The following is a 14,845-nucleotide window of genomic DNA, read 5'->3' on the forward strand; positions in this document are numbered from 1 at the left end:
CTGAGAACAGCGGCTTTTATTTTAAGATAATATTTTCTCCTCCTCTTGTGTTACATAGGGTAAAATAGTAAACCTAAAGAAAATGTGAGAAATAGCTTCCACAGCTGGTTTTCTAGAATCAGAGTCAGAAGGGGCCATAAAAGCCGTCTAGTCCAGGGGTGTCAAACATAGGGCCCGCAGGCCGGATCCTGCCTCTAGAGAGCTCTTATCCGGCCCGTAAGCCAGCCAAGGCAGCCACCACCCCCAGTCCTGATCTGGGCTGGCGAGGCATGGCCCGGCCCGACCAAGTGACATTTATGTCATATCCAGCCCTCATAACAAATGAGTTCGACACCCCTGGTCTAGTCCAGCTCTCTGCTCAACGCAGGAACAGCCTAAAGCATCCCTAACAAGTGTTCGTCCAGCCGCTGCTTGAAGACCGCCGGAGAGGGAGAGCTCACTAAGGAATGAATTCACAGCATTTGGGATTCCCTTCTGGAGAAGCACAAATCGCTTGTTATTGTCTTACTTTAACTAAAACATGGCTGTTGGCATAAAACTGAAAAACCAGGATAGCTTCAAATGTGTTCAAGTCCCAGAAGTTTTGTTTCTATAAATGCCCCCCAATAAAATTTAATTACGATTAATCAATTGGGAGTTGTTATTGTTGTCATGTCCCTTTGTTCTTCCTTGCCTGCAGGTTAACCGGAAGGACTCTCAAGAACATAATCAACATGGGCTCCTATAACTACCTCGGCTTTGCAGAAACTGAGCCTAGTAGTATAAAAACTGTGAGCGTTGTGTTAAGTCAATATGGAGCAGGGGTCTGCAGCGCAAGACAGGAGATGGGTAAGAAGATCGGTCTCTTGTGTTACAACTAGGGTTGCCGACGTCCAGGTGGGGTCTGGAGATCTCCTGGAATTACAACTGATCTCCAGACTACATAAATTGCTTATTTATTTGTTAGATATTTAAGACATGTTGGATATTTAAAACATGTATTCTACTAGGTATTTCTGAGAGCCAGCGCGGTTTAGTGGTTAAGAGCGGTGAAAATGGGTGCTTGGGAAGGTGGACTGCATGGCATTATGCCCTACCAGGACCCTTCCCCTCCCCAAACACCACTCTCCCAGGCTCCACTCTCACCTCTAGGTATTTCTGAACCCAAAATTGGCAATCCTAATATCCTAATCCTTATCCTAAATTTTCGTTATATCCAGCCGGTACCTTTCTGCCTGCAATTTAAACCCATTATTGTTGGTCCTATTCTCTGCTGCCAACAGGAACAGCTCCCTGCCCTCCTCTAAGTGACAGCCCTTCAAGTACTTAAACCCAGCGTTGTGTTAAGAGTGCTGGGTTGGAGTGGGGGACTCTGATCTGGAGAACCGGGTTTGATGCCCCACTCCTCCACATGAGTGGCGGAGGCTAATCTGGTTAACTGGGTTTGTTTCCCCACTCCCCCACACAAAGCAAGTTGGGTGACCTTGGGCAAGTCACAGCTCTCTTAGAGCTCTCTCAGCCCCACCTACCTCACAGGGTGTCTGTTGTGGGGAGGGGAAGGGAAGGTCTCGGCCAGGGAGAGTGGGGTATTAAATTGAAACAATAAACAAATAAGGTGATTGTAAGCCAGCTTGAGTCTTCCTTAAGTAGTAGAGAATGTCGGCATATAAAAACCAACTTGTCTTCTTTTTCTTAAAGAGAGCAATCATGCCCCCCCCTTTTTCTTTTAGTCTTAGCCTTAGTGTGACACTGTTCAGAGTCAAATTGGCTGCATGAGCCAATGAGTGTCATTAAAGTAAAGTAAACCATTCATTTTGAAGTAATTTCCTTCTGGTTTCCTTTCCCTCAAAACAACAACCACAACTTTGGCACAAAGGGTTTCCAGCACAAAGTATTTCATCTCTTTCTTTTTTTTCAAACAGTGGTTCTCCCTAAAAGTGTGAGGTTATATGATTCCCACCCCACCCACCCCCCGGTGCTTGCTTGAAATCGGTCCCTCTTGCCACACTTTGGTCAGGAAGAATCTTTCAATTCATGTGTGGCTCGAAAATGGGCAGCCCTGCCTAGAGCTTGGTTGGGTGTAAAAATTGTGCCAAACGTTGGAACACGATGATAATCCAGTGAAGAAGTGGGCAACTTCGTGTTAGCGTTGAGGACCACTTCAGGTTCCTTTTCACCTACGGGCAAGGACTGCAGCCCCCAATGGAGTAACTGCAGACCCTAATCCGAGAATGCGCCATGTAGAGCAGTGGTTCCCAAAGTGGGCAGTACCACCCCTGGGGGGGGCAGGGAGATTATCTAGGGGGGCACTAAGAGGCAAGGGGGCAGCAGGGGGGCGCTAGAGGTGGGCCCCTTCAACTGTGTAGTTCACTAATTTACAATAGATCAAGCTATGGACCATGCTGGCAAATCTGGTGGAAACTATCAGAATTTTTTCCCCAGACTTTGAAGAGCTGGTACCACTGGATCAAGTTCATTAGTTTTGTTGAATAAATTTCAACTATAAAGTTTTAATTTGATTTTGAATAGATGTGCAGTTAATTGTTACTGTTTTGAAATTTTATTGTTATGATCTTCTTTAGTGTGTCATACAAATCCCTGTTTTGAATAATGCTTTTTATAGGATAGGGTAGGGGGCACTGGGGTTGAGTGTGTGGAACCAAGGGGGCGGTAGCCCGAAAAGTTTGGGAACCAGAGGAATGAATCTGAAGTCATTACCAAGTGGTCATTTCAAGGGTCTGGTGTATTGGACTTGTTTTTGTCCTAGTTAGGGATATGTGTTCAGATATATCCGATGCAAATATATATCCCAAAATAGCTTCTTGGTATTTTCTGGATATATTCAGGTCTCCGGATGGTATCCTGGATTTTCCAGGATACCAGGAAATAGGTCCCAAAAATCATGGAAATATTCAGAATTAGCCGTGAAAATCAGGAGCCAGCATTTGAAGGTTCCAGGACTGTTTTTTCTTTATTTATTTTGTGCCTGTGTCTCCCTGGGTTTGTTATCATCTAGCTGTGTTGGTTTCACTTTTAGACTGCCCTTTTAAATTGGTTTGGTTGGCCTAGCAACGTTGCATTCTTTGCACAAGTTGGCTTGTGTTGGGTTTGCAGTAGATTCTTGGGTTTGCCATTACCTGTGATTCTTGGGTTCTACATTGGCGCAGGTTGTGTGGTTTTACATTTGTTAGGCTTCCATTGGCATCCCTGTTTAGTTTGACATTGGGTTGGATTCTCAGGTTTTACTTCTGTTGTATTAGGCTTTGCCACGTTGTCCTGCAGTTCTGCCAGAATTCCCTGGTTCTGCATTGGGTTTTTTTTGGGGGGGGGGGAGCTTGTTGGTTCTGTCTGCTTTGAGAAGCTTTTGCCCAGAGGGGGCTTTGCTTGCTGTTGTGTCTGTGGCTATTCCTTGCCTTGGAGAAAGCATGGAATTCCCCCCTTCATAGCAAGCAGTGGAGGATGACTGGGGGCACCTTGTCCAGGGGCCCAAGAGGTCCAATTTACTTGAAATTTGGGGCTTATTTAAAGGACAGGCACCAGCAGCTCCGCTGAAATTTTGGTGCAGTTTGGTCAAAAACAGCCATCCGGAAAGATTCCCCATAGGGAGTAATGGAGCCAGATAATATCAAAATCCTGGGGAAAGCCTGGATCCGAATACAAAACCAGTATTTGGAACCTGGAAAACATGGAATACTGATATTTTTCAGCTCCCTGATACCTGGATCTGGAAAATGCCATTTTTTTTTAGCTGTCCATCCCTAGACGTAGTTCATGGCCATATAAATGGTCCTTCAAGTATCTGAAGGAATCCTCACTGTGCCACACAAATTGCTTTTGACTGTGTTGGTGTGCATGGCTCTAAGCAGTCATGTAATAGCATTCCCTAAGACAGGGTTCCCCAACACGATGCCTGTGGGTGCCGCGGCCTCCTCCACTACTTCCCCTGCTGCCCTCTGGATTTTTAGGAAGGCTACTGAAGGATCACAAGGACTGGTGAACACCTGACTTACCTGTCTGCTTAGTCCGTGTGGGATTACATCCCCCTTTCAGTCCTGACCAACTGTTGCCATGAGCTTCTTTCGCCAAGCAGAGAGGTAGCTGTGTTCGAGTCTTACATGCCAGGGAGGTGGGCTGCTGCATGAGGGTGGGGGATGAGTGTTTAGGAGCAGAAGCCCACCACCACCGCTTCCAGGCTAGCTGTCTTTCCAGTGGCGGGGTCATGCTTCCAGTGTGGTATAGTGGTTAAGAGCGGTGGACTCTGGTTCAATTCCCCACTCCTCCACATGAAGCCAGCTGGGTGACCTTGGGCTAGTCACAGTTCTCTCCGAACTCTCTCAGCCCCACCTGCCTCACAAGGTGTCTATTGTGGGGAGGGGAAGGGAAGGAGATTGTAAGCCAGTTTGCTTCTCCTTAAAAAGGTAGAGAAAAGCAGGGTGGAGTCTGATCTGGAGAACCGGGTTTGATTCTCCACTCCTCCACATGAGCGGCGGAGGCTAATCTGGTGAACTGGATTTGTTTCCCCACTCCTACACATGAAGCCATCTGGGTGACCTTGGGCATGTTACAGCTCTCTTAGAGCTCTCTCAACCCCACCCACCTCATAGGGTGTCTGTTGTGGGGAGGGGAAGGGAAGGAGATTGTAAGCCGGTTTGAGTCTCCCTTAAGTGGTAGAGAAAGTCGGCATATAAAAAAGCAACTCTTCTCTTTTTCTTCTCTAAAAACCAGCTCTTCTTCTTCTTCCTCTACCTTCTTCTCCTCATCCAGGCAGTACTAACATTAACAGACCAATATCCAGACTCTGAATAAGGTGTCTTTGTGTGTTCAGTGTGGTTGACATGAGGTTTTGAAAAGAGAGGAGGAAAGTATTGAGTTTTGCTCCTCCTCCTATGCCCGCCAATTTTTTTTTGGGGGGGGGGTTCTCACCGCCCCCTCTCAAAATTCCAAAGGTGCCCCCAGGCTTAGAAAGTTTGGGGACCATCCCTCATCCTAAAAAATGCTTCTTGTAGCGTACGGTCACCTATTGTCTGTGGCAGGTATCTCTGTGCTGAAAAGCGTGGCACCTTTTTGATTCTCAGCACTGCTGCATCATGTGGTTAGCCAGGTTAAAAAACCAATCTTCCAAAGACAGTTTAATAGTTTCCTGGGGCCACATGAGGTACCTGTTAAATAGGTAAATGCCACTAGGGTGATCAGCCCAGTTAATGAGTTAATGGTTGCAAGAGACATTCTGCTCTGACCAAGATCCTAAATGCTGATAGTTAACGTTACAACCACCTCTGCAGCTGCGTATTGAGGCCACACAAGCGTGGCTCCTTTACTATTGATGATTATTAGCTCTGTGTGACATCAGAGGGCAGCCTTCAACAAGGTGTCCATAGAATCATAGGGTTGGAATGGACCACCAGGGTCATCTAGTCCAACCCCCCGCACAATGCAGGAATTTCACAACTACCTCCCCCACACACCCCCAGTGACCCCTACTCCATGCCCAGAAGAATGCCTAGATGCCCTCCCTCTCATGATCTGCCTAAGGTCATAGAATCAGCATTGCTGACAGATGGCCATCTAGCCTCTGCTTCAAAACCTCCAGGGAAGGTGAGCTTACCACCTCCTGAGGAAGCCTGTTCCACTGAGGAACCACTCTAACTGTTAGAAAATTCTTCCTAATGTCTAGACAGAAACTCTTCAAATTTAATTTTAACCCATTGGTTCTGGTCCGACCTTCTGGCGCAACAGAAAACAACTCGGCACCCTCCTCTATATGACAGCCCTTCAAGTACTTAAACATGGTTATCATATCCCCTCACAGTCGTCTCTTCAGGCTAAACATACCCAGCTCCTTCAACCTTTCCTCATAGGACTTGGTCTCCAGACCTCTCACCATCTTTGTTGCCCTGTTTTGTACACGTTCTAGCTTATATACATCTTTCTTAAATTGTGGTGCCCAAAACTAAATACAATACTGTAGGTGAGGTCTAACCAGAGCAGAGTAAAGTGATACCATCACTTCATGTGATCTGGACACTATACTTCTGTTGATGCAGCCCAAGATCCCATTTGCCTTTTTGGCTACCACATCACACTGCTGACTCATGTTCAGTGTTTGGTCTACTAAGGCCCAAGTTCCTTTTCACACACACTACTGCTAAGACATGTCTCTCCCATCCTATAATTATGCATTTGATTTTTCCTACCTAGATGCAGAACTGTGCATTTATCTCTGTTGAAATGCATTTTATTGGTTTTAGCCCAATTTTCCAGCCTGTCAAGATCATCCTGTATCCTGGCTCTGTCTTCTACCGTATTTGCTACCCCTCCCAATTTAGTATCATCTGCAAATTTAATAAGCATCCCCTCTAGTCCTTCATAAAAAATCATTTATAAATATATTGAACAACACAGGGCCCAGGACAGATCCCTGAGGCACTCCGCTAGTCACTTCTCTCCAAGTGGATGAGGAACCATTAACAAGCACTCTTTGGGTGTGATTGGTCAACCAATTACAGATCCACCTAACAGTAACAGGATCTAAATCACATTTTTCCAATTTGTCAACAAGAACACTATGTGGAACCTTATCAAAAGCTTTACTGAACTCTAGATAAACGATGTCTACAGTATTCCCCTGATCCAGCAAGGTAGTAACTTTCTCAGGAAAAAAAAGGAGATAAGATTAGTCTGACATGACTTGTTCTTGAGAAACCCGTGCTGGCTCTTAGTGATCAGATCCATCCTTTCTAAATGCTCAAGGACTGACAGTTTGACGTCTGCAGCTGCCTGTCGAGGCCACGAATCGTGGCTCCTTGATTATCGATGATTGATTAGCTCTGTGTGACATCAGAGGGCAGCCAGGCACTGCCTTCGACAAGGTGTCCATCTTTGACCAGACCTTGCGGATGCTGCGTCCATGTGGTTAGCAACCCGTCTGGCCTAATTCGGTAGGGGGAACAGAATGGCTTGTGCAGATACCACGCTAGTGATTTCTTAACCATGCTTACAAAATGTGTGTGTGTAAAGTGCTGTCAAGTCACAGCCGCCTTATGGCAATCTCAGCAAGGGGCTTTCACGGCAAGAGAGAAGCAGAGGCGCTTTGCCATCGCCTTCTTCTGCAGAGGCTTTCTTGGTGGTCTCCCTTCCAAGTGCCAACCCTGCTTAGTTTCTGAGATCTGATGAGAATGGGCTATACCATGCCAGCTTCCCTCTGCTTACGAGATAGCAGGCTGTAATATACAGGCTGCAATAGGTGCCCTGGAACACGGGCAGGATAATGCTGCTGCAGTCGCCTTGCTTGTGGTCTTCCTAGAGGCCCCAGGTTGGCCACTCTGTGAACAGACTGCTGGACTTGATGGGCCTGGGTCTGATCCAGCAGGGCTTTTCTTATGTTCTTATGGATGATCCATGGCTACTTGTCAAAATGGATACTAGTCATGATGCATACCTATTCTCTCCAGGATCAGAGGAGCAGGCCTATTAGGGGCTGTGGAACACAGACAGGACAATGCTGTTGCAGTCGTCTTGTTTGGGGGCTTCCTAGAGGCACCTGGTTGGCCACTGGGCCATCCAGGTCCATCAAAGTCAGTATTGTCTGTTCAGACCGGCTGTGGCTCTCCAGGGTCTCAGGCTGAGGTCTTTCCCATCACTTACGTGCCTCGTCCCTTTAACTGGAGATGCCAGGGATTGAATCTGGGACCTTCTGCATGCCAAGCAGAGGCTCTGCCGCTGAGCCACAGCCCCTCCCCCTCATTCTGCTGGCTGGTTCCTCAAAGGGAGCAGCCGCGTCTGGAGGCAGGCGCTCCGGTTGAAGACCTTGAGAAACTGCCGGGGCGGTTTGTTTTGGGCCTGTGTGGAATTGCGCAACACCTGCGCTAGAATGCCGGGGCGAGCCATGCCGCATTCATGTCGATCCCCGCAACGTCACTTGCGGTGACTCGGCAGGCCCTCCTCGAGCTTGTGACATCCGGCGTTGGCAAAACCGTGGGATCTTGCAGCGGACAAGATAGCTTTGAGCTTCACTTTAGCTTTAACCTACAAGAACCAATTCACTTTAGCTGTTTGTAATCAGAAGCAGCAGCTGGATGGGCCCGAACGGGGCTTTTCGTCCCCGCCCAGCCAGGTTTGCTCACAAGCCTCCCCGTGATAACATCGGGCAGGGCTTCATACCTTTGCTCTGACACCCTCAGCCGCCTCCCACGGAGGTTCCAATCTAATTAGAACGTGCAAAGGAATGGGCTGGAGGTGTTGCACATTTCTTGCCGATCGGGTTTGGCTTGTGCAAAACCGAAGAGCCGGTTGATGCTGTGAACCGGGGCTCATTGTCATGCCGACGGGGGCTGCGTGCTCGTGCGGCCCGAAACACTTTCTTGGGAAATGGGACAGCTGTGTCAAAATATGGCTCTTCAGAGGGGCAAAAGCAGAGTGCCTGACATGACGGCTCTGTTTGCATAACCTCCTATAGGCGGTGAATGAAAATTATCCAGTGCTATTTCCTGCGATTAAAGTGTTAAGGTATTTATCCAACTGTCGAATAATAATGAGCACACGAACGCCAGAAGCGGCCTTATGCTGAAGTCCGTCGAGGTCAGTATCGTCTACCCAGGCTGGCCGCAGTTCTGCAGGGTCTCAGTCGGAGGGGTTTTCACACCTCCGACTGCCTGATCCTTTTAGCTGGCGATGCCGGGGATTGACCTGGGGGGGGCCTTCTGCAATCCGGTGGGATGCACCGTAATTCCCAATCCAGCAATGCAACGGTACACATTGTAATTCCCAACTTTGGTGCCAATTATGGGTGGCACTACATGTGACGCGCAGTTCCGTGGTTTATTTTCTTCTGAGATTATCAGGAGGTGTGTTTTTGTTTACTGGGTACAGCCGTTACGGGTGTAGGGAAATAGGGGGGGTCTCGGTGCACTGGCGTTGTGCTGGGGCATGCACATCACTTCTTAACATAGAGTTTTTGCAAAATGCTGGAGCGTCCACCACGTCACTTCTGGTTTTCAACATTCCTCCCCCCCCCCATTTCTGCCCACCGGCACCCAATTTGCCAGCAGGTACTGACAAGAGCGAAAGAGACGGGGCCGGTGCCAGGTCAGAAGGGCTATGTGATTTCCCCATTGCACTTTTTCACCGCTGAAAACGACCACTCGAAAAAATGCTTTTACCTCTGCTGGGGAAATCTTAATTGGATTTTTTTCTCTAGCTGTAGTTGCGGGGGATTTTCAGTGGGGGGGGAGTTTGGGGGAAAGCACAGGGGAAATTAGTACGGCACTAGATGTTACATGTAATTCTGCCCTAATTAGATATGTAACATTTTGAGGAATCTTGAAGGCTTGGAAGAAGAAGGAATGGAAACTTTGGGGGGAATGTTAAACATATACATTTATCAATGCTATATGGAACACCACCCTCTTCTCTTACTCCCATTGAACGTGTGCAATCTAAGTTCCTTAGAGCTGCCCTGCAATTGCCAAGATGTGTTCCAAATGCTCTGATACGTTTAGAAACTGGCATGATGAAGGTGGAGGCAAGGATTGTCCTGTCCTCGATCTCTCTCTGGCTGAACATTAACTTCAACCCTAATGGTCTTCTCCCACTCATTCTATGTGACTCCTTTAGATCCAGATGGGTGATAGCCATAGATGTCAAATTAAACAACTTGGGCTTTACACCCCCAGCTTTACTTCAGTTAGGATGGGAACAAGCTAAGTTAATTATATCCTAAAGTATCAAAGACATCGAGAGACAAACAGATCTAGCAAGGGCGCCTCTATTCACTGCAGCCCTCCATACTAAATACATCCTAGCACCAGCAGCCTATCTCCACTATTTAGCGATAAATAATTATAGAAGGGCCTTTACCCTGGCCAGATGTGCAGCCTTACCATCTGCTTTGCTTGAGGGGAAATATAAGAAGACACCCTGGGAAGAGAGATTCTGCCCCTGCAAATCAGGGGACTTAGAAACTGTTGAGCATGCTCTCCTGAACTGCAATTTCTATACATTACCCCGTTCGAAGTTTATTGAGCCCCTCTTATCGAGATTGAGACCTGACAGGGCAGGTGAAAGGTTTGAGATGCTCCTACAAGGGGGTAATCCTTCAACCACTCTTCAGGTTGCAAAATTTTGTTTAGCAGCAATGAAAATTCGTCGCCTTAGAACAGCGCAATTGACAGATGTGTCCCAGCTGTAATTCTTTTTTTAAATGTTTTAAAAATGTTTTAAGACTCGGACTGTAATTCTTTGATTGTAAGAATCTATTAGTCCATGCTTTCCGTTTTATCATGTTTTGACTGGCTAAGTGCCGCAAATAAATTATCTGTCTATCTATATACATTTATCCAGTTTTAAACTTATTTGTATGTGTGTGTGTGTAAAGTGATGTCAAATCACAGCTGACTTACGGTGACCCTGTAGGGATTTCAAGGCAAGAGACGTCCTGAGGTGGTTTGCCCTGGCCTGCCTTCGCATCACGACCCTGGTTTTCCTTGGAGGCCTCCCATCCAAATACTAGCCAGGGTTGAGGCTGAGAGAGTGTGCGACTGGCCCAAGGTCACCCAGCAAGCTTCCATGGCACAAGCGGGGATTCGAACCTGGGTTTCCCAGATCCTAGTCTGACACCTTAACCACTACACCATGCCGGCTCTCCCCTGTTTTGGGGGGATAATTAAATGAGCCATGTACAATTTAGCACATGATTGTTCTATTGGGATTCAAAAGTAACATTTAAAGGTCTCCCTGATTTAGTACTTTACCTGCTGGCTTCACCTTGCAGTTGCCTGCCTTTTGCAAGCTGTAGATTGGGATCCCCAGTGTAGCGCCCGTGGGCATCATGCTGCCCATAGACACCTTTCCTGGTGCCTGCCGAGTATTTTTTGGACGCGGGCAGAACCAGGTGGAGCATCTGATTGACCATTGGAGATCTGACTGGCTGACCAGATTCATAAAAGCATTTATTTTGGCAGCTTGACTGCATGGTTGAAGGTAATCTGGGTGTATGCTCGAAAATATTTCTTAAACAGAGCTTCTGCCTGAGATGTTTAAATGTTACTCTTAGGGTTATGCATTAGCTTGTTTCCTGACATTGTGTGGTTGGCTCCTGTGGCAGCCGTTTTGTGGTTTGCTACACCTGCTGCAGCAGCCATTTTGTGGTGGCGCTCGTCACCCTGTGACCAAATTCCAGATGGGCCCACAGGCTCAAAACACTTAGGGGACGCTCTGCTTTCCTTGTTGTTTTTCAGCCTCTGAGGAAACATTGAAAACTACCTTTTCATTTGTTTGAAACAGGCAACCTGGATAAACACGTGGAGCTTGAAAACGTGGTGGCGCGGTTCCTGGGTGTCGAAGCTGCTATGGCTTTCGGCATGGGCTTTGCTACGAATTCTATGAATATTCCGGCGTTGGTTGGAAAGGTGAGAAAACATCTTGGTCTATGACATGCCTTTCTCTGGCCCTGGAGACATTCTCAGGGGGTCTGCTTTTGCTCTAGGAGGGCAGATTAACAGTGGGGATCATTGGGTAAGATGAGCTGAGGGTCGGGAGCCATCCCTAAATAGACACTGCTCTCCCACATTTGCAGAACAAGGACGCCAAGGGGTGGGGAGCCAGGGGACAAATCCGGGGGGGGCAAGTCAACTGGAGGGCCCCTGAACCCAGCCTCATGTGATGCAGTTCTACCTGTAGCACTAGGGGCACAGGGGAGTCTGAGCACGGTAAAAGGCGCTCTATTGGCTAGTCCAAAGCTTCTTAACCTGTGGGTCGTGACCCCATATGGGGTCGCGTAACTGAATGTGGGGGTCACGAAAAATTTGGCAGCAGTATAATTTTTTTATTATTTATTATCAGTAAATGTTTGATTTGTATACCTATTTTATATACCTGGGGTCGCATAAAAACTTCTCAGGCAAAAAGGGGTCGGAGTGAAAAAAGTGTAAGAAGCCCTGGGCTAGACTAGCAAGACTGGCAGGGTTTTCCTGGTACAAGGGCTCGCGCTGGCGTCAAAGAGGGCATTCCCGGGGGTGGCGCTGACTTTATGAGAGGCATAGACTGTGCAAACGGAGTAGACATGGAGGGCATTTTTGGCAGACACAGCTTGACTGGAAAGAGGGAGGAAAACTGCTCCAGTTTCCTTTACACAATTATGATGGTTTCTATAGATACGAGATGCCTGTCCCTGATTGCTGTGCTCCCAATATTAACAGTGGCTTGAATATTTGAATGATCAGCAATTCCACCTGCCAAAAGGGTTGCAGCAATACTTGATGAAGCAACAGCAATAGCTATCACCTTTTTTGGGGGGGTGAACTGTAGGCAAAATTAAATTATTGTTCTCGTGTCCTCTATTTTATCCTCGCAACAACCCTGTGAGGTTGGTCTGGCTGAGAGTGTGTCACCCAGCAACCATCCATAGCAGACTGGGAATCGGAGTATTAGGCCTTTTCTGCATGGCTGTTTCCCTCGCCATCACCTCTCTGAATGACTTCGGGTCTTTGTTGTTTATTGTACATGCCGTTTCTGACAGTCAGAGGTCGGCTCGCTCTCCCCCTGCGTTTCCGCTCATTTTGCCCACGTTTTCAGGAATCTGTTTTATGGCAAATTTGAAATTGCGGTCAAAATGCAGGGGGAGAGCAAGGCGACCTCTGACTGTCCGAAACGGCATGCATAATCAAAACAAAGACCTGAAGTTGTCAGAGGCCGTGCATAAAAGGCCGTAGAGATACATGACAGGTTGCTTAAAAGCTCTCTTACTACATGTTGCCAATTGTGAAGATAAGCTGGTTCACAATGTCCCAGTGCCCTTGGTTTTTGACATTGTGCCTTTCCATCATTATTCTGGGGTTGGTGACCAGTTTTCAAACATGCTGCATTATTTTCTTATGAGTTATGCCTGGCACAAACAGAGGCCCTGAGCTTCCATTACAAATTGCACCGGGGAGGGGGGTATCTTGAGATAACCTGGGCCAGGATAATCAAGCCCTTGAAGGTTCCCCACCATGCTGCTTGGCCACAGATTTCCTGGGCAGAGGCTGCCAGCAGAGGGAAGGAGGAAAAGATGAAGACGAGGGAGGGGGGGCAGATAAAGGTAGGTTGGCTTGTGGGTAGGAAGAAGGAAGCAGGAGAAGGGGAGAGGCTGTGGGGGCTTTCAGGAAAGGATAAGTGGTGGAGGAGAGGAAAACAAGATGTATCTGCAAGGCCTTGCGGATCCCATGCTTGTAATATTTCATTCTGAACCAGGACATAGAGTGTGGATCAAAAAAACACACACAGTGGGCCAAGGGATAGACTGGATATTTTTTTGCAAGCCTAGGGGAAGCCCTCCAAGAAGTGTAGGTGGGAAAGAAGGAAATGAGAGGGGCTCCAGGAACTGCCAGGAGACAGCAAAGACAAAAAGCAGGAGAAGAAGAAGAGTTGGTTTTTATACCAACTCTTATACCAACTTTCGCTACCTTTAAGGAGTCTCAAAGTGGCTTACAATCACCTTCCCTTCCCCTCCCCACAACAGACACCTTGTGAGGTGGGGGGGCTGAGAGAGTTTGGAGAGAACTGTCACCCAGCAGGCTTCATGTGGAGGAGTGGGGAATCAAACCCGGTTCTCCAGATTACAGTCCGCCGCTCTTAACTGCTACACCATGCTGGGAGAGCAGGGGCATAAGATTCCTTCTCCCAAGTCTTTGAGGCTCCCCAGGTTTTCGGTAAATGTCACTGTGTAAGCCTGCAGACAGCATCAGCAACCAAGAACATCAGATATGGGACCAGCCATCAGTAATCTGATAACATCATCAGGTCCAGTTGCAGATTTTTCATCGTAATGGGGGTATTGGGGAGGCACCGTGGCTCAGTGGTAGAGCATCTGCTTGGCATGCAGAAGGTCCCAGGTTCAATCTCCGGCATCTCCAGTCAAAAGGATCAAGTAGCAGGTGATGTGAAAGACCCCTGGCTGAGACCCTGGAGAACCACTGCCAGTCTGAGTAGACAATACTGACTTTGATGGACCAAGGGTCTGATTCAGTATGAGGCAGCTTCATGTGTTCATGTGGGCCATGGCTTCCTTGAGTGAGTTAATCCATCTCTTGAAGGATCTTGATGGACTAGTGGTCTGATTCAGTATCAGGCAGCTTCACATATTCATGTGGGCTACAGTCAAGTGGGTCAACGTGCCTCTTCTAACTCGGACTTTATTTACGCTCTCCCTCAGGGATGTCTTATTTTAAGTGATGAGTTGAACCACACTTCTCTTGTTCTGGGCGCCAGGCTCTCAGGTGCGACGATCAGGGTCTTCAAGCACAACAGTGAGTATTAATGCCGGGTAACAAGCGACACAGTGAAATGTCACTGAACTCATGCGCACATATGCACAGGGTTTTCTTTTACTTATATGGGAGTATATTTATCAGGAGACCAAGGTGACCCAGTAAGTTTTACTAAGCACTACACCACATCGGCTGCATGTTAGTACTGTGTGTGTGTTAAGTGCCATCAAGTAGTTTCCAGCTCCTGGCGACCCTATGAATCAAAGTCCTCTAAAATGTCCTATCTTTAACAGCCTTGCTCAGATCTTGCAAATTGAGGGCCGTGGCTTCCTTTATTGAGTCAATCCATCTCTTGTTGGGCCTTCCTCTTTTTCTGCTGCCCTCCGCTTTTCCTAGCATGATTGTCTTTTCCAGTGTCTTTTCCAGGTCTTCTCATAATGTGACCAAATACGACAGCCTCAGTTTAGTCATTTTAGCTTCCAGGGTCTATAACCCACTGATTTAGCTTGATTTGGCCTATAACCCACTGATTTTGTTTTTTTGGCAGTCTACAGTATCCGTAACACTCTCCTCCAACAGCACATTTCAAAGGAATCTACTTTCTTCGTATCAGCTTTCTTCCT

General features: G+C 47.4%; 1 protein-coding gene across 1 annotated transcript in view; it reads left to right on the forward strand.

Annotated features, from left to right (window-relative positions):
- The window catches only part of SPTLC3 (serine palmitoyltransferase long chain base subunit 3), a 73,310-nt gene that overhangs the window by 24,888 nt on the left and 33,577 nt on the right, over positions 1-14,845 (forward strand). Inside the window, exons 4-6 of the mRNA XM_056856353.1 lie at positions 680-828; positions 11,260-11,384; positions 14,168-14,261. Of these exons, the coding sequence (XP_056712331.1) occupies positions 680-828; positions 11,260-11,384; positions 14,168-14,261 (368 nt within the window). The remainder of the gene's footprint in view (positions 1-679; positions 829-11,259; positions 11,385-14,167; positions 14,262-14,845) is intronic.

This window comes from Euleptes europaea, chromosome 10, assembly GCF_029931775.1.
Source record: "Euleptes europaea isolate rEulEur1 chromosome 10, rEulEur1.hap1, whole genome shotgun sequence".
NCBI classification, from domain to species: Eukaryota; Metazoa; Chordata; class Lepidosauria; order Squamata; family Sphaerodactylidae; genus Euleptes; species Euleptes europaea.